The 24,248-nt window shown below is 42.8% G+C and overlaps 1 protein-coding gene across 5 annotated transcripts in view; it reads left to right on the top strand.

The window, feature by feature from the left end:
• The window catches only part of LOC132403576 (inosine-5'-monophosphate dehydrogenase 1), a 117,537-nt gene that overhangs the window by 62,013 nt on the left and 31,276 nt on the right, over positions 1-24,248 (top strand). For 3 of the 5 annotated variants that reach the window (XM_059986993.1, XM_059986991.1, XM_059986992.1), the window contains exons 3-6: positions 11,407-11,455; positions 15,739-15,840; positions 16,976-17,050; positions 19,742-19,948. In XM_059986993.1, the coding sequence (XP_059842976.1) occupies positions 11,407-11,455; positions 15,739-15,840; positions 16,976-17,050; positions 19,742-19,948 (433 nt within the window). Of the gene's footprint in view, positions 1-11,406; positions 11,456-15,667; positions 15,841-16,975; positions 17,051-19,741; positions 19,949-24,248 lie in introns of those variants that run through there. The other 2 variants (XM_059986995.1, XM_059986994.1) reach the window with 2 other exon arrangements.

Here is a 24,248-nt window from a genome sequence, read left to right as displayed (position 1 = left end):
TAATGTATACCATAAAAATTAGTTTTTTGCAGTAGAGGTTCAATATCGTTACAAACGTGACAAATATCAGTTAACGTATACTTATTTTAACATAAACATAATGACATTACTGCTTGTTGAGAGAAGGAAAAGCATAGTCTGAGTCAGTGTTATGGGTAGTTAGAACTAGGTAACAGAGAGGAAGTTGTTGAACCTTGAGATTTGGCTGTTACATCCTGTCTGAAAGGCAGTATTGAAGAAGAGGCTGTGTCCTGGATGGTGGGCATCTTTAATGATGGATCTTGCCTTTCTGAGGCCTTGCCTTTTGTAGATGTCCTCGATGGTGGGAAGAACTGAAATGAGATGGAGCTTGCTGACTCCAACCCTCACTGTAGCCTCTTGTGTTTCTGTGCATGGAAATTTCCATACCAGGCCATGATGCAATCAGTCAGAAAGCTTCCTGCCTACATCTGTAGAAGTACCTTCATCTACGATGACATGCTGGATCTCCTTAACTTTATAAGAGTCAAGTCAAGTCAACTTTTATTGTCATTTCGACCATAACTGCTGGTACAGTGCATAGTAAAAATGAGACAACGTTTTTCAGGACCATGGTTTACATGACACAGTACAAAAAACTAGATTGAACTATTTAATAAAAAAAACACAGAGAAAGCTATACTAGACTACACTGGACTGCATAAAGTGCACAAAAACAGTGCAGGCATTACAATAAATAATCAACAGGACAGTAGGGCAAGGTGCAGTCCAGGCCTTGAAGCATGTTGGAATGGTGGCACTGCTCAGGGAGGTGTTGAAGATGTCAGTGAGAACATCTGCTAGCTGGTCTGCACATCCGCTGAGCACTCTACCAGGGAAGTAAGAGAGTAAAGACACTGGCATGCCTTCTTGTGCTGGGCCCATCTGTGCGTTGTGAGATGTCCTCACAACAGTGTGGTACTTCCTCACTCCCCCGCTGATATATGGGGCTAAATTTTTGTATTCCTTCCTGGTATCGAATGTTAACCAACACAGTCCTGTCTTATGGACAAATAATGGAATACTTTGTTCTCTGGAAAGTGTTAAAATCCGAACAAGTTACTTTCCGTTGATGTGAGCATCAGCTTTTGTCATTATTGTTCCCTTCCAGACTTTTGTGCAGATCACATCATTGTCTAGGTTATGTCTTGGTTACTTTGTGCACCAGCAAATGTAGTTAGCAATTAACATTCCACATTAACACTTCCTTGTTATCTATGATTTTAAAAGTTTAAAATAAATTTATTTTCTAAGTACATTTATGTCACCATATACAGCCCTGCGATTAATTTTTTGTGGACGTACACCGTAAATCCAAGAAATACAATAGAATCAACGGAGTATTGTATCCAACAGGACAGGCAAACAATCAATGTGCAAAAGAGAACAAACTGCAAGTACATAAAAAAGCAATAAGTATTGAGAAAATGAGATGAAGAGTCCTTGAAAGTGAGTCCATAGGTTGTGGAAACAGTCCAGTGATGGGGCGAATGAAGTTAGCCCTTCTGGTTCTATAGCTTCCTGGTTGATGGATAGATAGTTTATTCATCCCAAAGGAAATCGCAGTGTCACAGTAGCACTACAAGTGCACAGATATACAAATATTAGAAGAGAATTAAGGAAGAAAAAATAAGTTACCTCAAACAGTCTAATAGGAGAGGGTCATCACTTCCCCGGCTATAGGTTGACTTATCATACAGGCTGATGGCTGAGGGTAAGAATGATGTCATATTGCACTCTTTGGAGCAGCACAATTGTCTTAGTCTGAGTTGGGCGGTAATAACTGTTCCTAAACCTGGTGGCGAGAGTTCTGAGGCTCCTGTACCTTCTTTCTGATGGCAGCAGCAAGAAGAGAGCAAGGTCTGTGTGGTGGTGGTTCTTGAAATGAATGCTTTTCTGTAGCAGTGCTCCCTGTAGATGTGCTCAGTGGTGGGGAGAGCACATGCAAGAAGCTTGTGCATTAAATCCAAACATACCTGGCCTTTGAAGATATTGTTCCAGAACAGTTGTTTTCCTTGCTGCATATCTTTCCCACAGGAACCTCAAATGAATCTGCAGGAAATTTTGCAGGTTTTATTTATAAATCAGGCTTTAAGACGATAGCAAGTGGATGTATTTTGTGAGTTGATTTCTGAGAATGGGGACAAGGTTTCGACTAAAATCTGTAAAACTTATTACTTAATCTGCAGGCATGATATTTGGACCATTTGTCCTTTTAAAATACTGTTTGAAGTAATTCTCATTGATATGGCTGTGCCAACTAGATTGCCAATGAGAAGATGAGTGATCCAGTGGCTCAGCTAGTAATGCTATTGCCTCCATCTGTCAGGTTCAGTCCTCACCTAGGTAGAATTGGCATATTGTTTCTGTGTCTACTTGGGGTTCATGCTCATCTGCAGGTTAACCTTTGAATTTAGGGTTGGGTGCGCTTTAATGAGTACTTGCAACATGCTGGTGGAAGTACAGTAAAATGTTAGCTACTTTGGCTGGTTCACAAGATGAGCAAGCCAAATGAGATAGATTACAACTGGTGAATAGCATTTGAGAAGTATCTAGATGAACCCTTGAATCGTCAAGTGTCATCACCTTGAAGACTAGGCCAAGTACTGCCAAAATGGATTCATATGGACAAATGCCCATTGGTCATTGTGGAGGTGGTAGGCCAAATGGCTTGTTTTCCACTCTGACTATGGTGTGTGGGCTGGTAGGGAAATTGACTACTATGAAATGCTTTTCCTGTATACTTGAGGAGTAAATAAGGGGATTTGATGGGATTGTGGAGGGTCTGAAATGGGATTAATGTGAATGGATGCTTGATCGTTGGTGTGGAGTTCTGTGTTCCTAAAGGCCTGGCGCTGTTCATTGTGGTGAAGGTGATTAGACAGGTGGGACATTTGAGTTAAAGGTAATAGCCTGCGCATGTCCAACCTGATAGAGTATGAAACTATACCTGGTACTCATTCCCTTTTTCCTTTTAGGTGGTGATAATCTGCAGTGTATTGAAGATTGTAATTATTCTGCTCTCAATTTGTGTATGTGTTATGTTTTTGATATTTTTACCTCTGTCATAAATTGTCTAATCACCAATGTGCTGAGATAATGTATTGATCTGAAGTATTAGCCTAATCGAAGATGGTGATGAATTAGCATACAGGAGGGAGATTGAAAATTTGGCTGAGTTGTGTCATAACTCAGTGTCAGCAAGACCAAGAAACTGATTGTGGACTTCAGGAGAGGGAAACCAGAGGTCCATGAACCAGTCCTCATCAAAGGTGGAGAGGATTAGCAACATAAATTCCTGATTGATAATTCTGAGCCTATATTAGACACTATTTAGGTCATACTTGGAGTATTGTCAACAGTTTTAGGCCCCTTATCTCAGAAAGAATGTATTATTATGGGAGAGAGTCCAGAGATTAACACAGAAGAACATTTCGGCTTGTTAATTAGTTTGTCCCGAGCCTTATAGGCTCATCTGTGGCATGAAGCAACTGAGGGTACGAGACCTCCCCCGCCCCCGGATAGGATGCCAGTCTATCACGAGGTTAACCCCCAGCATTTTGCCAGTACCCATTTTTAGCTGGGTGGACTGGAGCAATGTGTAGTTAAGTGACTTGCTCAAGGACACAACACGCTACCTCGACTGGGACTTGAACTCACGACCTTCAGATCGCTAGTCCAACGTCTTAACCACTTGGCAACACGCCGCACATTTTAGGCCTATACTCACTGGAATTTAGAAGAATGTGTGGAGATCTTGTTGAAACCTACCGAATGTTGAAATTGGCTGTGGAGTGGATGGGTAACCAGAAATAGAGGGCGTGGCCTCCATAGGGCAACCTTTTAGAACAGAAGTGAGGAGGAATTTTTTTAGCCAGAGTGTGGTGCAACTGAAATGCTTTGCCACAGACTGCGGTGGAGGCCAAGTCTATGGGTACATTCAGAGCTGAAGTTGATGGATTCCTGATTGGTCAGGGCATCAGGGGATATGGTGAGAGGGCCGGTGTGTGGGATTGAATGAGTGTATGATGAAATGGTGGAACAGACTCGATGGGCTGAAAAATGACCTAATTCTCCTATGTCTTATGGCCTTACTAGAGATTTTATGTCAGAAGTGATTTTAAGTTTTTAGTTGTGAATGATGTGTGTTCTGTAATCTCTGCAAGACATAGATTTTTTAAAACTAGAAAGTAATCTGTATTTTTCAAGAGAATGAGGGAAAAGAAACAGATGGGAAGGGACACCACTTTGAAAACCCCACAGTAGTGATGTGGTAGCATCAAACTTGTGGTTTAAAAAAGCTGCACAGTGTAGCAATTAGTGAAAACAAGACAAAGGTCCCTGATTAGTTCTATTGCTCTGCTGTTTCCCATAGCTCTGCCAAAGTCTGCTCTTTAAAAACACTCATCTCTTTAGAAAGCTGCATTTGAATCTTCTTCCAGCATCCTGTGGCAGGACATTAGAACTTGGTAATGTTGAATTCTCTTTGCCTCTCTGTAACTGCACTGCTCATAGTGATAAAGACAGATTTCTGTGGTTATTTTGATCTTGGTTTTATAGCAATAAATGGCTAGAGAATGTTGTAAATTGAAGGTTATTACATTACCATGTCCCTGAGTTTCTTTATGTTTTGAACAATGCAAATGATTTTATAAGTACCAGTTCAGTTCTACCTCCTGAATCTGTTGAATTTAATTCTTTGCCATATATTTATTCTTTCCAAGTTCCTCATGGAAATCTTCACCCAAGTCCACACTGCTTCTGACCCTGGCTTGACTTTTTTTTTCCCCCTTCTTGGAGAGTCAGGTTAGAGATTGGTGTAGCTCAATCTAGCAAGGTTGTAGTTCCAACACATAACATGTACCCCACAAAAGTTTTGTTGTTCTCAAAGGTGAGTCACAGATCCTCATCCTGTACCTGTAGCACTCATAACTGCACTCAGGAGAGGAAGAAACAATCTCTTCAAGTTCAATCCTAGCTTAAGTTAAGTCCTTCTACCATATCCTCAGAGCAGGAGCAATCTCTGTATCCAGCTGTTTTTCTACCATGTCATCACTTGCCCCGGTTCTCATTTTGCTTGATCTTTTCACTATTGACTGCCATACTACAGACAGTCAAGTCAATATTCTTCTGTTTTATTCCCAGAACAGGTACAGTATAGCATGGACTGGATGAAGAGAGGTTAGGAAAGTCTCTTGAAGCATTAATATCACCATCACCCATTTGGGTTGAAAATCTCAATTTATTGTTGCGTGCCCTGGTAACATAGCATGGTGCTATTACAGCTCAAGGCATTCTGAAGTTTAGAGTTCAATTCCTGCACTCTCTGTAAGAATTTTTTATGTTCCCCCGTCAATCAAAAGACTTAAGAGTTAGTAGGTTAATTGGTCATTGTAAATTGGCCTGCGATTGGGTTAGTGCTAAATAGGTGGGTTGGAAGGATACCCTAGCAGGGATGACAGTGGAACAACAATGGCAGGTATTTCTGGGAATAATACAGAAGGTGCTAGATCAGGTCATTCCAAAGAAGAAGAAAGATTCTAAGGGGAGTAGGGGGCGACCGTGGCTAGCAAGGAAAGTCAAGGACAGTTTAAACATAAATGAGAAAAGGTATAGCATAGCAAAGATGAGCGGGAAGTCAGAGGATTGGGAAATTTTTAAAGAGCAGCAGGAGATAACTGAAAAGGCAATACAGGGAGAAAAGATGAGGTACAAAGGTAAGCTAGCCAAGAATATAAAGGAGGATAGTAAAAGCTTCTTTAGGTATGTGAAGAGGAAAAAATTAGTTAAGACCAAAGTTGGGCCCTTGAAGGCAGAAACGGGTGAATTTATTATGGGGAACAAGGAAATGGCAGACGAGTTGAACAGGTACTTTGGATCTGTCTTCACTAGGGAAGACACAGACAGTCTCCCAGATGTAATAGTGGCCAGAGGACCTAGGGTAATGGAGGAGCTGAAGGAAATTCACATTAGGCAGAAAATGGTTTTGGGTAGACTGATGAGACTGAAGGCTGATTAATCCCCAGGGCCTGATGGTCTGTATCCCAGGGTACTTAAGGAGGTAGCTCTAGAAATCGTGGATGCATTGGTAATCATTTTCCAATGTTCTATAGATTCAAGATCAGTTCCTGAGGATTAGAGGGTAGCTAATGTTATCCCACTTTTTAAGAAAGGAGGGAGAGAGAAAACAGGGAATTATAGACCAGTTAGCCTGACATGATGCTGGAGTCAATTATAAAAGATTAAATAGCTGCACATTTGGATAGCAGTAACAGGATCGGTTCAAGTCAGCATGGATTTACAAACGGGAAATCATGCTTGACTAATCTGGAATTTTTTGAGGATGTAACTATGAAATTGGACAAGGGAGAGCCAGTGGATGTAGTGTACCTGGACTTTAAGAAAGCCTTTGATAAGGTCCCACATAGGAGATTAGTGGACAAAATTAGAGCACATGGTATTGGGGTTAGGGTACTAACATGGATAGAAAATTGATTGGCAGACAGGAAACAAAGAGTAGGGATTAACGGGTCCTTTTCAGAATGGCAGGCAGTGACTAGTGGAGTACAGCAAGGCTCGGTGCTGGGACCGCAGCTGTTTACAATATAAATGATTTAGATGAAGGAATTAAAAGTAACATTAGCAAATTTGCAGATGACACAAAGCTGGGTGGCATTGTGAAATATGAGGAGGATGTTAGGAGAATGCAGGGTGACTTGGGCAGGTTGGGTGAGTGGGCAGATACAGTTTAATATGGATAAATGTGAGATTATCCACTTTGGTGACAAAAACAGGAAGACAGATTACTATCTGAATGGTGTCAAGTTAGGAAGAGGGGCAGTACAATGAGATCTAGCTGTTCTTGTACATCAGTCACTGAAAGTAAGCATGCAGGTACAGCAGGCAGTGAAGAAAGCTAATAGCATGTTGGCCTTCATAAAAAGGGGGGTTGAGTATAGGAGCAAAGAGGTCCTTCTGCAGTAGTACAGGGCCCTGGTGAGACCACACCTGGAGTATTGTGTTCAGTTTTGGTCTCCAAATTTGAGGAAAGACATTCTTACTATTGAAGGAGTGCAGTGTAGGTTCACGAGGTCAATTCCCGGAATGGCAGGACTGTCATATGTTGAAAGATTGGAGCGACTGGGCTTGTATACACATGAATTTAGAAGGATGAGAGGGGATCTGATTGAAACATATAAGATTGTTAAGGGATTGGACATGCTAGAGGCAGGAAACATGTTCCTGATGTTGGGGGAGTCCAGAACCAGAGGCCATAGTTTAAGAATAAGGGGTAGGCCATTTAGAACAGGGTTCAGGAAAAACTTTTTCACCCAGAGAGTTGTGGATCTATGGAATGCTGTGCCTCAGAAGGCAGTGGAGGCCAATTCCTTGGATGCTTTCAAGAAAGATTTAGATAGAGCTGTTAAGGATAGCAGAGTCAAGAGATATGGGGAGAAGGCAGGAATGGGGTACTGATTGTGGATGATCAGCTATGATCACTGAATGGTGGTGCTGGCTTGAAGGGCCAAATGGCCTACTCCTGTGCTTGTTGGGCTGGAAGGGCCCTTTTCCACACTTTATCTATAAATAAAATTATAAACAACCTTGATCACTGGAGACGGGAACTGACTCCCAGGGATGACAGCGTATAAAGTCCTGAATTTGCCACTTATTTGCCCTAAGGAACCTCAACAGCTAACAATCCTATCAATTTGTGATCAATTATGCAATGAAAGTTGAGTACACTGGCTTATTGCTTCTGTCAGCAGAAACACTTTGATCACAGATGCTGGAGGACCTTGTTGGAAAGCCGTTACAGCAGTGGGCAGCTATGATTTGCTGTTATTAATTGGATGTTTGTTATCTGTTGTGAAGATACTGATCCATTACTGATCCTCTTCTCAACCTGCTACAGTTTGATAATGGAGCAAATCTCTCCGTTGAGGATACAGTTAACTTGTGCCTTCATTACATACTTCAACATTTGGGCTCTCTCAACACCTATGTGAGGATTTTGTTTGTGGAGTTTAGCTCTGCCTTCAACACTGTTCCAGATTTGCTCCACAGAATGCTAACCCAGCTAGCTGTAGCCTACAGTGTCTGTCAATGGATCACAAACTTCCTGACAGGAGAGAAGCAATATGTAAAGCTCAGCTCCTACTCCTTTGAGCACAGGTTCTTCACAGCACAGCACAGGCTGTGTTTTTTCATCCCTCTTGTTTTTACTTTATACAAATGATTGTACCTCCACAGACAAATCCATTAAAATCCTAAACTTTGCAGATGACACGACTGGAGTTGGTTTAATCTCTAATGATGTGACCTGCTATCAAAGAGAGGTAGACTGCCTTGCTTTGTGAAATGCTCAGAACAATTTGGAACTTAATGTTATCAACAGTGAAAATGAGAATTGACTTCCTCCAATATCCGCTTACCCCCCCCCCCCCCCATGGAAATTAAAGGTCAAGATCTGTCTGGTTGAGTCATTCAGATTGCTGGGGTCTATCATTACCAATACATTGAAGTGGGACAAGTACATTATGCTCATTATTAGGAAAGCCCAGCAGAAATTGTTCTTCCAATGCCAATCCTGATGAATTTTTACTTAACCATCATTGAGAGTGTTGTGACCACCTCTATCACCATTTGGTTTCCTGCTGCCTCCTCCCTTTCCAAGTTCAGGTTCCAGTGAGTGGTTCACTCAGCAGAGGACATTGGCTGTTGGCTATCGACACTAAAAGACCTGTTCATCGCCAGAGCAAAGAAAAGAGCTGAAAAAATTCCTGCTGACTCCACCCACCCTAAAAGTCACCTATTCACCAAATTGCCATCAGGGAAATGCTACAAATCCACATCACCAGGACTATACGTCATCTCCGAAGCTTCTTTCCTGTAGCTATTCAGCTTCTCAACAAAACTCATTCAGGTGTAATTTCCTAACTCCCTGCACAACATCTGTTAAATGGTGTTTCCTGCACTCCATGTTCTGTTGATGCTTATTTAGTCTGTTCATATGTTCACATTTCTTTTAAGTTTGTATATTGAAGTTTGCGCATGTGACCATTCTGCTAATTGTTAATTGCTCGTGGCTGTTTGCATTGTTGTCTTGTAAATTATTGGTTGCTATTGTGTTGTCTGTTATGGTTTTGTCCTGTGTTTTAAGCTTGGCACCTAACCATAATCAATTCTGGTAAGTTTCACATACTGGCAGTAAAGTGATTCTGATAATGACACTAGTCACAGGTTCACCTGGTGTTTTGGGAAGATGAATGTGCTTAGCAAAGAAAAAACATTTATTTTGGTTCTAGACTTGGCCTTGACTGAAAATTTTGTGTTTTTGTCTGGGATGAGTGCAGAATCTTGTGGCTGTGAATTCCAGCCTTTTGGTAGATTCTGTAGTTAACAATTCATGTGCAGAAGGCTAACATCCTGCTCTAGCCAATTCAACACCAAATCCATATTAACATTCACCATAGAACTAAGGAAGTTTACATACTTCAATCCACAATACTGAGGGAATGTTGCACCCTCTGGATGTTAGTACTTGGGGGGTGTTATCCACTTAGGACCCTGGTGCTGAGAAAGTGATCTCAGCCCTCTTTTACACCTTGGTTCTGTGGTCTTTGGTAATACATTTCCCTCTACAAATGTGTGCATTACTGTCATGCTAAAGTACAAGAGCCTGGGCTTCAGGCATTGCTTTTCTGTAGAAAAACAAGGGCTGTCGGACATTGCTGCACTGACCGTCTTGCCAGAGAATTCCTTGTACTCCAAATCTGCCATTTTGGCTTGCAGCTCAAACCTGTAGTCAGTGACTTGCATGCAAGCCAATGAAGCATCTGTTCAGTGTACAGCAGGGACCCAAAAGATACAATCAGGTGAATGATTCGTTTGTCAGATTTTAGGAAGAATGATAAATATGGAACCCAGAAACCTCACTACACTTGTATGGAATTTATAACATTCAGTTGAGAGAGTAGACAACAGGAATTCAGTGTTCTCTCTGTATAGCTATAGTATTAGACTGGATTGCATTGTAGACTCCTGTGTGGAGGAAGATTTGAACCCTTAGCTCAATTAAATCATGCACTTGGTATACTTGCTTTCAGGATGGGGTTATCACAGTGCCCTTGTAGAGTTAGGACAGATCCAATCTGAGTCTACACCTGCTCCTTCACTTTCTTCACATTTCTCTCTTGTCTACTTATGCTTCTGGACACAATGGATCTTGGTTTCAAAACTGCAAGCTTATTCTCAAATTCCTCTCCCTGTCCTCTTATCTACTGATACCTCCACTTCTCCAATATCTGTGTACTTGTAGTGATTTGGGCATTTCCAATTTTCCTTATTCCATTATTTCATTATTCCACATGTGCTAAACCTGCCATTACATCACCTCCCTCACCACCATTCTGGGTCCCAGGCAGTCCTCCAGGTGAAGCAACACTTGTGAGTCTGTTAGGCTTATCAATTGTATCCACTGCTCTCTGTGGCCTCTACATCAGTGAGATCCAGCACAGTTTGGAGGACCTTTGCTCTGTCTGCTATAAAAAGCAGGATCTCCTGGTGACTACCTATTTCAATGTCTGTTCCCATACAGACATGTCTGTTTATGATTCTTCTACTGCTTTGATGAAGCCAAACTCAGGTGGGGGAGCAACTCCTCATTCTACCTGAGTGGCCTCCAACTTAATGGCCTGAACACCGAGTAACTTCTGGTAATTACTCCCCTCTTCCCCTTCTCTTTTTTCCTATTCCCCATATTGGTTACTCTCTGGTTTCCTCATCTGTCCATCACCTTCCTCTGGTTCCTCCTCTTTAATCCATGGTCCACTGTCCTCTTCTATTAGATTCCTTCTTCTTCAGCTCTTTACCTCTTATTGCTATCACTTCCCAGCTTCCTGCTATGTCTTCACCACCTTCCCCCCCCCCCCCCCCCCAACCTGGTTTCATCTATCACCTGCCAGCATGTGCTCCTGATATTCCCCTTATTCAGATTGCTGCACCTTTCCTCTCCAGTCCTGATGAAGGGTCTCAGCCTGAAACATCAGTTGTTCATTCCACTCCAGAGATGCTGCCTGACCTGCCGTTCCTCCAGCATTTTGTGTGTGTTGCATAAGATTTCCAGCATCTGCAGAATCTCATGTTGATATTCATTATTCCATGTCTGGCAGCATGTTTTCAGCTCTCTTTCAGGTTTCCTTTTCATTTCGTTATTCACTATTTTTCTCTTGTCTTTGAGACTTCTTCAAAGCTTGTTCTGCTTGTGTTGTACTGTAGGTACTGGGTGCAATGTCCTTGTACATGCCCTCACAAATACTTCCTACAAATAATGTCTGGTTGGTTTAATTTTTTTCCTTCTTACTTTTCCCCATTTTTTCTATGCAGTGACTTCCTGATTCTTCCCGGTTTCATTGACTTCGCTGCAGATGAAGTGGTGAGTTAAAAGTCCTACATTTCCAGTCAGGTGCAAGGAGCAGGATTGTTGAATAATGAAGTCAGCCAACATTAGGGGCGGAATAGTAGCGTAGTGGTTAGCGCAATGTTTTACGGTACCAGTGACCCGGGTTCATTTCCCACCGCTGCCTGTAAGGAATTTTGTATTGTTGGAGCGTATATTCTTCCAATGTAGACCTTGTTACCCACAAACAAATGGTGACATATCAAAAAAAACCCCACTCCCAAAATGTAATAATGTACAACGTAACTCGTAACATACACGGTGAACAATCTGGGTGAATGCTACCTAATGAAATTAAGGAACCCCTACACATGCACCCTGCCCCCTGCCCTCCCCCCCAAAAAATTCACCCTAACAGACAATGTCAAGCCATTGGAGAGTCTGGTCCAAATGGGCAGGTTAAATGATGGACTGAAACACTGTCCAGAATATCAAAGTCCAGTGTAAAAACTTAACCCCCACTTTCATCAAGTGGAATGGGCTGTCATAAGGTGGTCGCAGGGGAACCCTGAGTCCATCATGATGCACAAGCACATATTTTGCCTCCCATAGACCCAGCAACAGGTGGGTGTGACTGCAGCAGGCTATACTGCATTGTGGGCACTGCAACAAAAGTTTTGGTGTGCCCATAAAAGCTGACAGCTGCTGTGAAGCGGACCACTGGACATATTGGGAAAAACTCTCCCAGCATCCACAGGGGTTGCCCGAAAACGAGCTCTGCAGAAGAGGGCTGAAGGTCAGCATTAGGGGCTGTCCTGAAGCCCAACGTCACCCAGGACAGTCTGTTCACCCAACCACAATTGCTGAGATTTTCATTGAACAGTGGAACTGCTCGCAGACCATTGGCCTAAGGATGATAAGCTGTGGTCCAGTGCATTTTGATCCCCAGATCACAGGCAACCACACACCAAAACTCAGATGTAAACTGCTAAAAAGATATTGATGGGATGCCAAACCGCGTGATTCACGACCCAACGAATGCCTGCGTTAGATGACAACAGCATTGTCTCTGGTCAACATGTGATTTTATCAGTGATGGTGAGGAGGTGAGTAAACCCGTGGGATGGGGACAGCAGCTAACCAAATCTACATTCACGTGGCCGAACTTCTGCTCAGGTACCGCAAGCACTAGGCCGGTCCCTGACATCCTTTTTAAGCCCGTGTCACACAAACTTTTCTGTTACCAGTTTCTGTGATGCCCTCTGGCCCGGGTGAGAAAGCCCATGGGCCCACATCGAAAATGCGCCTTAACTAGCCTGGGTTGCCCTATTGATAGATCACACAGTAATGAAACACTGCTGTCATCGAAAGCAACGTCCATTAATTTCAGCCCTGTGTCTGCCGAATGCGGCACCTTCACACTTTGGTCGAAAATCCGATCTGCTGCCATCTGACCATAGTCCACCAGTGAAGGACCAGGAAAAGCAGTGAGCCACAAGGTTCCGCTTCCCCACAACATGCTGGATGTCTGTGATGAACTCTGAAATAGAAGACAGATGGTGCTGCTGTCGAGCAGACTAAGGTTCAGAGACATTAGCCATGGCGAATATTAGGGGCTTATGATCCACAAAAGCTGTAAGTGGACAGTCTTCTAGGAGAACATGAACATATCACACTGCCATGTACAGGCTGAGGAACTCACCGTCGAAAGTGCTGTACTTGTGCTCGCAGGGGCGAAGTGGACAGCTGAAAAAGGCGAGAGGCTGCCAAAAGCTATTGACTGACTGCTTATGTACCTCGCCAACCGTGGTGAGAGCAATCAGCGTGTCAAGGAAGGGGTGCGCTATCAGTGTTGCATTAGACAATGTCTGAGAACGCCTTGAACCTTTCTTCCAACCATTGGCTGCTGTGCCCTTAAGGACCTTGTAGAGCATGAGTTGAGCTGCTTTGGGGACTAAATGGTGATAAAAGTTCACCATGCCCAAAAACTCCTGCAGGGCCTTAATGGTAACTGGTCAAGGGAAGGGCTTAATGGCCTCAACCTTAGCCCGCAGGGGAATTGCCCCTGCTTCATTGATGTGGCGTCCGAGGAAATCAACCATGGACTGTCCAAACTGGCACTTGCCAGGTTGATGATAAGACCGCACTAAGACATTCGAGGAGTCCTTAAGTGTAAGAGATGTTTGTGCCTAAAAGAGCTGGCTACCAAAAAGTCATCTAGGTAAACAAACAGGAATGGCAAATCCCTGCAAGCACTGTCCTTGAAGCATTGAAAGGTCTGAGCCACGTTCTTCAGCCCAAATGGCATTCAAAGGAATGTCACTCGGCTGGACAGGGACTGGTGATAACTGTGAACAAGGTCCACCTTTGAGAAAATAATTTTCCTGCCAGGTGGGTAGAGAAATCCTGATGTGCAGGATTGGGTATTGGTCAGGGGTCTTGGTGTCATTGAAGTGGCAGTAAGCTCCACATGGATGCCTCCCTGTCCCCTGATTTTCACGTGATGTGGAGAGAGGAAGCCTGTGGACTGCTGGACCGCCTAGAGTCATCAAACTCAGACTTGGCGACAGCTAGCTTCTCCAATCAAGGTGCTTGGCGGAGGTGTGAACGGGTGTGCTGGTGGTGAGGATGTGGTGCTTCACCCTGTGCTTAGCAGTGGAAGAAGAGAAGTTAGGCTTGGTCAGGTCTGGGAACTCAGCGAGGAGGTAGAGGAAGTTGTCGGAGCTGGAAAGGGTGCTGGACAACTTTGAAGTGCTGGTGGTGCTGTGTGTGCTGGAGAGGGAATGTCAGTGTTGATGAGGCATCTCTGGACATCACCGAGAAGGCTGTTGGTGCAGAGGAAGTCAGCCCCAGCAGGGGTGTAGACACCACCGGCAACACAAAGTTCCAGCGGAACTTCTGCCTGCCGAAGCACAACACCATCTTGCACTTACCAAAAGGTTTGAGAAGTAGGCAGGATACTCACTTGAATGCCTGTGTCACAGAGGAAACGGCACCCGGAAACAGAGTCTGTAACAGGCAGCAAACTGCCTGACCTGCTGATGGCCAAAACAGCTACTGGGCGATGGCCGTTCCATTTCCTGACTCCTTGAACCCATAGGGTGGGTGGTGTTTCTTAGCTCTCGACCTAAATCTCTTGTGGTAGAAACACAAGGTTAAGAGGCTATCGTTGAGCCCCGGCAATTGTGTCATGTTCAGGTGATGGCGAGGTGGTGAAGTCGTCCAGCCGCATGGTTGCACAAGCCCTCGTGGTGATGGAAGACACCTTGTCAGCCTCTCTCGCTAGAGCCTAGAAGTCTTTGAGGGGAGATCTAGCTAGAGCAGATTGCATCTCGCCTGGTAATTGTTACAGGAAAAGCTCTTTGAAGATGAAAAATGGCTGATGTCCGCCAAGGAAGGACAACATGTGGTCCAACAACTCTGAACAACCTGAAGTCGCCTAAGCCTGACGGGCATGCTCAGACTTGGAAAGTTTGCAAGTCTCTAGAAGAATTGCTTAAGAGTATTGTACCTGCCAACTTCCAGGGATACTGTAAGACGCTCATCACCCCTGGTCACCATAGAGCTGTCTAACGCTGTGGTAATGCATTTCATGTCATCTTGAGAGAGTCTCTGCATTGCAAACTGGGCCTCTGCATCGACACGAGTGTAATTACTTATAATGCACTTTATTACCCGCAAACAAATGGCAACATATATATCAAAAAAATCACTGCCCCCAAAACATAATAACGTACAACGTAACACATAACACACATGGCAAACTTAACCCTTTACAGTCTGGGTGAAATCTGTGTAATGACCTTGAGGGTTTCCTCTAGGCGCTCCGGTTTCTTCCCGCAGTCCAAAGATGTACCAGTTGGTAGGTTAATTGGTCATTGTAAATTGTCCAGTGATTAGGCTCCGGTTAAATCAGGGGATTGCTGAACAGCATGGCTTGAAGGGCCAGACGGGCCTGTTCCATGCTGTATGTCAATAAATAAAATAAATTAGATCTGCAGAATACTATTAGAGAAATTGAAAGTCTAGGATAAGATGCAATACTTTAGCTTCCAGTCTGTAATTCACTCTAGGGTATCCTTTTATTGGATTCAGCTTATAGTTTGTTTTCCCCAGGGTTCAGATTATTTCCCCAATCCTTAACTCATTGATTTGATTGATTGTTCCTGTGTTATTTTATACATAAACTCCTAAATCCCTAAATTAAATTTTGGCTGATAACTAAGTCACTTCAGGTTTTGAATTCAGCAGTGTATGGGGTACGGATTGCATGATGAAACAAATAGAGCTGATTCAGGTGGATTGTATCTCACCAACAGGACCTGACTTCTGCTCTCACCAAAAAAATTACCCTGAAGACTCCCCTTGTCTCCTCTCCCATGGATACTGTAACAGAATCCAGTATGGCAATTGCTATGGGGGTGAGTATCAAGAAAATAAGACTACACTGTTTTCTTTGTGTGTGTAACATTAGTCAATAGAAACAGTGGTTGCCAAAGGCAAAATAATTTTATGCAAGAAATGGAATGTGAACATTTAATGGGTATTGGAATCTGAGTCAGTATCATTAAAAATAAATTGTACTCCAAGAACAAAGGAGATGAGTGATATTAATTGAGTAATAGTAATAACTTTATTTATATAGCACCTTTCATACATAAACTTGCAGGCTCAAAGTACTTTACATAGATTGTAAACTAAATTTATGTAGTCATAGCAGTATGAGACAAAATTAAAAGCCATAAGTTTCTGCAAACTACAACTACAAACAAAAGTTTCTCGTGAGTTCTCTTGGATATTTTACTGATCTCTAACACAACTGAAATTCATTCAAATTTTACCCTATTAAAATCATTCTTAATCCAGAGAAAAGATCCCCTGTCTGTTTGGATTTAAGAAGTTATCGTCTCTGTTTGGGTATCTTTAGCACCTCCCAGTGCTGTGATATTATGCATGTACTAGGGAGACCAGAGCCATGCACAGTATTATTCTCAAGGTTTGAGATATTTTGGTAATTGTCTGCCTTGTACTGACAATTCCCATTTTGCAGTTGCTTCTTATAATGCTAGCTTTGCAGAGTTACAGATGTTAGGGAGGTGTACAATATAAACGTACACTGTTAATTGCCCCTGGTATGTAGATGTGTGGTAGAATCTGGAGGGAGTTTTGGGAATGTGGAGAGAATAGTGAGAGTGTGGCTATAGTGTGAATGGGTGCCTAATGAGCAGAGTGAACTCACTGGGCCAAAGGAATTGTTCCAACGCTGCTTGGGTCTGAATGAACCCAGATTTTCACTCTGACTTGTCCTGGGCTCCCATGTTCAGTTGGTGCAAGAAAAGCTGTAAATTTATATAGCCATTCAAGAATGTTTGATGGGACAGAGTGGAGGGAGCTTATTCTGCATTTATTATCTGCTGTTTTTGCAAATGGGTGGATATTTTTCTTATGTAAACTGTACATTACTCCTCTCTGGAGGCACAGCATGGCAGGTTGCATTCAATGATTACCAGACACATGATAAATACATGTTTTCATATTCTTTCTTTTTCCTTATAGTTAATGGGTGGAATTGGATTCATCCATCATAATTGCACCCCGGAGTTTCAAGCTAATGAGGTCCGCAAAGTTAAGGTAGGCTCCATGTGCATGTTTGTATGGTTCACTTTGTCATGACTGGCTTTTCAGATTTAGAAGAGTTGAAATTAGTTGTAAAATATTTGTTTATTTTATTGATTTAAATGAGGATTTGCCAAAACATATTTAGCTGTACTACTGCTGCATTGTTTATAGTGAGTTTAGTGTAACAGAAAATATCTAACACAAGGGGTTCTGCAGATGCTGGAAATCTTGAGCAACGTATAACAAAATGCTTGAGGAACTCAGCAAGGCAGGCGGCATCTACGGAGGGAAATAAACAGTCGACATTTCAGGCCAGTATTCTTCATTAGGCCTGGAAAGGAAGCACACAAGCCAGAAAAAAAGGTTGGTGAAGAGGAAGGAGTGCAGGCTGGTGGGGGAAAGGTGAGAACAGATGAGGGAGAAAGTGGGTGGCTGGGGCGGGGGGATGTTGTGAGAAACTGGGGGGGGGTAAAATCTAGAAGAGGTAAAGGGCTGTAGAAAAAGGAATATAGGTGAGAACAGTAGAATAAAGGGAAGAAGGTGGGAACTCAGTGATGGCAGGAAAATGAGAGCAGGGAGGAGAAAGAAATATTGAGAGAGCCCACAGAATGAGAGGAAGAGAAAAGCTAAGGTGGTTGAAGGGAAGGAACAGAGAGGAGTGGTTACTGGAAGCTGAAGAAAATAATGAAAATAACTGATGTTCTGTATCATACTCCACCATAAAAAAATCTGGACCTTTAGTTTGCTGAGTTGCATTTCTGTGTCTTGGTTTGAAACAAGGGATTCAATTTCTTGCCGGAATGTGTACATAAATCCAGGCTGACATTTCCAAAGAATATAAGAGATAGCTGCAGAGTCTACAAATGCTACATGTCCATGATATTTTGTATTTTTCTCTGGAGTTTTCTCATTTCCTTTTCCTATCAGTGATGAAATTGGTGGTCAAATTGGGGTGGCACAGTAGCGTAGAGGTTAGTGTAATGCTTTACAGCGCCAGCTACCTGGATTCAATTCGGAGTTTGTTCATACTTTCGGTAATTGTGTAGGTTTCTTTAGGGTGCTCTGGTTTCCTCCTTCAGTCCAAATACATAGGTTAATTGGTCATTGTAAATTGTTGTGTGATTAGGGTAGGGCTAAATAGGTGGGTTGCTGGTCGATGCAGCTGGTTAGGTCAGAAGGACCTATTCTGCTCTGTATCTCAAAATAAATAAATATTCTTTGTTCATAAAATCACTTTGAAGCTATCAGTTTTCACAGATGATTGTTATGACTTCCCATTCCCATTCCGATATGTCCATCCATGGCCTCCTCCACTTTCGTCATGAGGCCACACTTAGTTTGAAGGAACAACACCTTGTATTCTGTTTGGGTAGCCTCTAATCTGATGGTATGAATATTGATTTCTCAAACTTCCGGTAATGTCCCCATTCCCACCCTCCTTCACCATTTCCCATCCCCTTTTTCCTCTCTCACCTTATCTCCTTACCTGCCCATCGGCTCCCTCTGGGGGTCCTCCCACCTTTTCTTTCTTCCATAGCCGTCTGTCTCTTTCACCAATCAACTTCCCAGCTCTTTACTTCATCTTTCCCCCTTCTGGTTTCACCTACCACCTTGTGTTTCTCTCACCCCCCCACCACCCCCCCATTCCTCAGCTTTTTTCTCCAGTCCTGCCAAAGGGTTTCGGCCAAAACATCAACTGTACTCTTCCTAGCTGTTACCTGGCCTGCTGAGCTCCTCCAGCATTTTCTGTGTGTGGCTTGGATTTTCAGCATCTGCAGATTTTCTTTTGTTTGTGTATTTCTTTTTAAGGCACGATTTTGTTTTTTTTAGCTCCTTGGGTTTGCTCTGCATTCTAAATAGACATGACTGATTACATTTTGTCCCCCTTCCTTGGCTCCATTTCTCTTCTTGCTAGCTTATATACTGTCAGGGAAACTGCAGGAACTGTTCAGCAGAGCAGGTAGCATCCAAGTGAAGAAAAAGTTAATGTTTGTAGTCAGACTTAACTCTGTTTCTTCTTACATAGTTACTGTGAATCTTTTTTCTGATTTTATTGTAGCTTTTATTTTCTTGAAACCATTTGAGTTGAAGGTGGGGGGAACCTTCCAGCTTCAAGTAGTTTTTTTTTGCTGAAGAGTTTGGAAGAGTCAAGAGGGAATCTCATTAAAACCTATTAGATATTGAAGGCCTAGATAGAGTGGATGTGGAGAGGATGTTCCTATTGTGTGGGAATCTAGGACCAAAGGGCACAGCCTCAGAATACAAGGAATTCCCTTTAGAACAGAGATGAGGAATTTCTTTAGCCATGAGTGGTGAAATTGTGGAATTCATTGCCGCAGACGGCTATGGAGGCCAAATTATTGGATATATTTAAAGTTGAGGTTGCTAGGTTCTTGATTAATCAATGCTAAAGGTTATGTGGAGAAGTCAAGAGAATGGAGTTGAGAGCAAGAATGAATCAGCCATGATTAAATGGTGCAGCACACTTGATGGGCTGAATGGCCTAATTCCTGTCCTTTGTCTTATGTTCATTTATATGGTGCCAGGGTGCATAGTGGGGACCATCTTTTTTTGCCTATTAACCTGTCTTTCCATAACCCAGTACCATTGTAAGGATGTCTTCAGATGAGGCTGTTTTCAATCCCATAACCTTGCCACTTTTCTGCCTATGTGCAGCTTATGTCTTTGTCTTGCCTCTTGTAGAAATTTGAACAAGGCTTCATCACTGACCCGGTGGTCATGAGCCTCCACCACACAGTCGGAGATGTCTTTGAAGCCAAATTACGGCATGGTTTCTCAGGAATTCCAATCACAGAAACGGGCAAAATGGGAAGCAAGCTGATGGGGATCGTCACATCGCGGGACATTGACTTTCTTTCTGAGAAAGATTATGACATTGCTTTGAATGAGGTATAAAATTTACAATGATTATTATAAATGGCATATTAAGCAGGCCAGTGAGGTTGAAAGGGTTGTCTGTTTCTTACTCTGCTACACATGCAGGATTAATTACGTCTGAAGTCAGAAGACTGTGGGTATAATTACCACAACAAAATTATCACCTTTTGATCACTAAGGTAAACTTAAGGATAGACATAAAAGGAGCATAATGAATTATTCTTGTAGCTGAGGTCTATATTTGTCCTTAGTCTATTTGTTATTGGCTCAGTGCAGTGATGCAGCTAGTAGAGCTGCTTCCTCAGTGACAGCAACCTAGGTTCAGTCCTAACCTGTTGGTGGAATTTGCCAGTTCTCCCTTTGAACAAGTGTGTTCGTCCCACATCCAAAAATATGCTAATTAATATTGTTACGTACCCCGTAACTGGGTTAACAAACCAACAGAAATGAAATACACGTTGGAGTCTGTAATTACTAGTAACTAATAAAATTTATTAGCAAACTAAGTAATACAGTACACACTTCTGTGTGTTAAAAAGAATCAAAAACCAAGCTCCTCCAAAGTCTAGGGGTAAATGAATAGTCTTAGGAGATGATGAAAGTTCAGTTCAGTTTAGCTTAAGTTGAAGTAGTTGCTGGTGTAACGTTGGGGAGAGAGAGAGAGAGAGTGAGGGAGATGTGAGCAGCTGCAGCAGGTAAACCTTCTGTTGTCGTCTTGTTCCGTTGTACTGATGCGGTCATTCATATATGACCCCTCCGTTCTCGGCTAGACCGTTCTTCCGTGGTGAACTCGTCACTCTGGCTTAAGTGGACACACACACAAGCCCCCACCGGTCCTGCTCTCACACTGTGAGCTTTGTGACCGATCTCCTGATTTGGTCCTCCAAGCCCCCACCTTCCTGTGGGTGCACAACACTCTTGCAGTGTCTCGTGGCGTGTCTCCCGGTGTCTCAGCAGAACCGTCTTTTATCTTCCCTGATGGGATGTCAGCCATCCATCAACTGACCATGTCCATCAAACTGGCCGCTCCCTCCTGTCTCAGCAGGCACTTGGCATCACTCTGCTACGTCAGCAGAGATGGACACAAACAGGCCAAATGTCCTTGGCGTTAAAGTCAACAATTAGCAAAGAAGCCATAATATTAAATCATCCATTTTAATCCTGGTCTCTCTCTCTCTCTTCTGTCTGCAACAGGATGCCTCCTCCCCCCCCTTCATCTCTCTCTCTCGTTAGCAGCATAGTTCACAGGGGGGGTCAACTCTGAACCCCATCTCCAACTGGTTTTCTCATCACACGTAACACCCCCACCCTTAAAAGAATTTTTACCGGGGGGGAAATTCAATAGTAAGCCACATTACAGAGTTTAGTATAATACAGAAGTCGTCATTAACTAACAGAGTAACGCAGATATACTTTCAAATCTAACACCTAGATAAACAATCAGCAATTACATTGCCAGTCCCCTTTACAGGTTGTATTTTAATATCAAATTCTTCTAACAACAGACTCCAACTTAATAACCGTCTATTTTTATTCTTCATAGTCAAAAATACCAATCGGTTGTGATCAGTATAAGCTATCAATGGCTTCTCTGCCGGACAAATGTAAGTCTGAATAAAATGTTGTAACGCCAGAATAAGTGACAGTAATTCCTTTCCCACAGTGGAATAATTTCTCTGGTGCACATTGAACTTCCTAGATAAATAAGCCACTGGGTGTTCTATTTTGTCCTCAGCTCTCTGCAGTAGGACTGCCCCTGCAGCCTCGTCACTTGAGTCGGTTGCTAGGGAGAAGGGTTTTGAAAAGTCAGGTGCTTTTAACACAGGGTAGTAACATAGTGTAGTTTTCAGCCTCTCAAAAGCTTTTTGGCAAGGATTGCTCCACACAAACTTTTCATTCTTTTGCAAGAGCTTTGTAAGAGGGAGGGCAATATCTGCAAAGTTCTTACAAAACTTCTGATGGTACCCCACCATTCCCAGAAACCCTCTCAGTGCCCTCTTAACAGTTGGGATAGGAACTTCAGAAATACCTTGTACCTTAGCTTGTACCAGAGCCATCTGCACCCGACCTACCACATGCCCCAGATATGTGACCGTAGCGTGGCTGAACTCACTTTCGTTCACTGTGAGATTGGCCTCAGACATTCGTTTAAACAGTTTTTCTACCAGCTTGCTTTCCTCCAACTTCACTCTGTAGGGATGCTGTCTAATAGCCTGGCCTGAATTTACAATGACGTCATGCATTGCACACGTGCACAGTCTTAGAATATCAGGGAATAAACCTTTATACTTGTCAATTAAGCTCTTCAGTTGTTTTTGCTGCTTTGACTGCAAATGTTGAATTTTTCCATCAATATTTTCCAAAACATCAGACTTTCTGAGTCTTGTGAAAACTACAGGGTGTTCAGTAGAATGAATGGGTACTCCAGTACTAGACACGACAGTCTTCTCCGTTGTCATAACAGCGCTCACTGGTGCAGGGTAGGAGTCATAATAACCCTTAGTCACATTTTCATTCTGGCCTGACCATTGCTCTCTCAGTAAGGTCAAAGGTGATACAATATGCTTAGCTCTCAATTCTTTAATTATCCCCTGGAACGTTCTCGCTGTAAAGTTACTACCCTGGACAGATTGGATTCCTTTAGGTAGACCTACCAGTGTAGAAAATTTTATAAGTGTTTTTACCATAGTCTTGGCCTTGATGTTCCAGAGGGGTACCATTCCATGGAACCTAGACACAGCACACATGATGGTTAACAGATACTGGTAGCCAGCTGCAGTCTTTGGCAATGGGCCCACACAATCCACTATGACCCTGGAAGATGGTTCACCGAGAACAGGTATCAGCCTAAATGGTACCGCTAGGATCACCTGATTAATTTTTCCTGCACCCTGACAGGTATGACAAGCCCTGCGCAAGTTCACAACATCCTTCCTTAAATTTGGCCAGTAGAATTCCTTATCACTTCCATTTACTGTCTTTTCCACTTCAAAGTGTCTACCTAAAGACATATTATAAGCCACGTTTAAAATTTCAGCCCTGTAAACTTTCGGGACCATCACTTGATATTCAATCACCCATTCCACATCTGCAAACCCAGTAGGTGGTCTCCACCTCTTCATCAATACCCCATCTTTCAGGTAATATCCTGCTGACCCTCTCCAAACCAACTCTTTTGTGAGAGCTATCTCCTTTAACGCAGTAATTTCAGAATCTCTACTTTGCTCTGCTATAAAATTCATCCTTTGACAAAGACAAGCCTTTCTCATCCTCCTTACTTTCCAAATCCTGCTATAACATGAAAGGTAGAAAAGTCTCTGACAAACTTCCATGAATTAAACACCTGTCTGTGCTATCTGCGCCAGTATCTGCGTGGATTGCCAGCCACGAGCTTGCTCGTTAGCCATTCCACTGACTTAATTTCACCCTGGATAGCTGCCAATTTAATGTTTACCAAGCTTAACACCATCACTAAACTTATGAAAACCATGTTTACATTCTGGGAATTCCCAAATAAACCATCTAATCTGTTCTTTGACTTTTACTTTGATTCGTCCCCATATTTACACAGACAGGTGGCCTCTCAAAACCAAAACAATCTTTCTTCCTCCCATTGTAATCTTGACCAACAGCTGTATGACCTTGCTTACTTTCAACGTCTAAAATAGAATCTAACAAGCTGACAAGTTTTTCAACAAACCATTGTCCTGCAAGCAGGGTCAAAGGTCGTGAAACCAGTCCAAACTTCTCCAGTTCTTTATTTAAAAATCCAGACACAGCCCCTTTTCCACCATTGTCCATTAAATTCACTTCACCATCTTTCATCTCATCACTAACTTTTAGAACACCTTCTAACACAAGTGACTGAGAATCCTCACTTTCCACTGGCACCAAGGTTAACCCTTCATTCACCGAATCAAGTCCATCAGACCCAAAAGGACTGCATTCCTTTTTAACCAAATCAGACACTTCAGACCTTTCCTGAGTTTCAACACAAGGTTCAGTACCACAGGTACTTCAACAACCTGAACACAGGCAAATGGGACATCTGCCTCTTCTAGGCTTTCAATACCAGTCCCAATTTCAAAATCCAGGTTCCCCGATCTTCTCATTTACTCTCTGGGAAACTCCTATCCGGAGTAAACTCAACCTTGCGGGTTAAAACAACCTCGTCTGCTAACCCAGCAGACTCCCTCAAGGTAGCGGCATCCTTTTCAACGGAACGCCTTTTCATCATCAGGAACACACTTCTTAAATTCATCAATTACAACCAACTCTTTCAAGCTATATACATCATCAATATCAAACACTG

Source organism: Hypanus sabinus, chromosome 13, assembly GCF_030144855.1.
Source record: "Hypanus sabinus isolate sHypSab1 chromosome 13, sHypSab1.hap1, whole genome shotgun sequence".
NCBI lineage: Eukaryota > Metazoa > Chordata > Chondrichthyes > Myliobatiformes > Dasyatidae > Hypanus > Hypanus sabinus.
The sequence above is the reverse complement of the archived record's forward strand: the minus strand, read 5'-3'. Positions and strand labels throughout refer to the sequence as shown.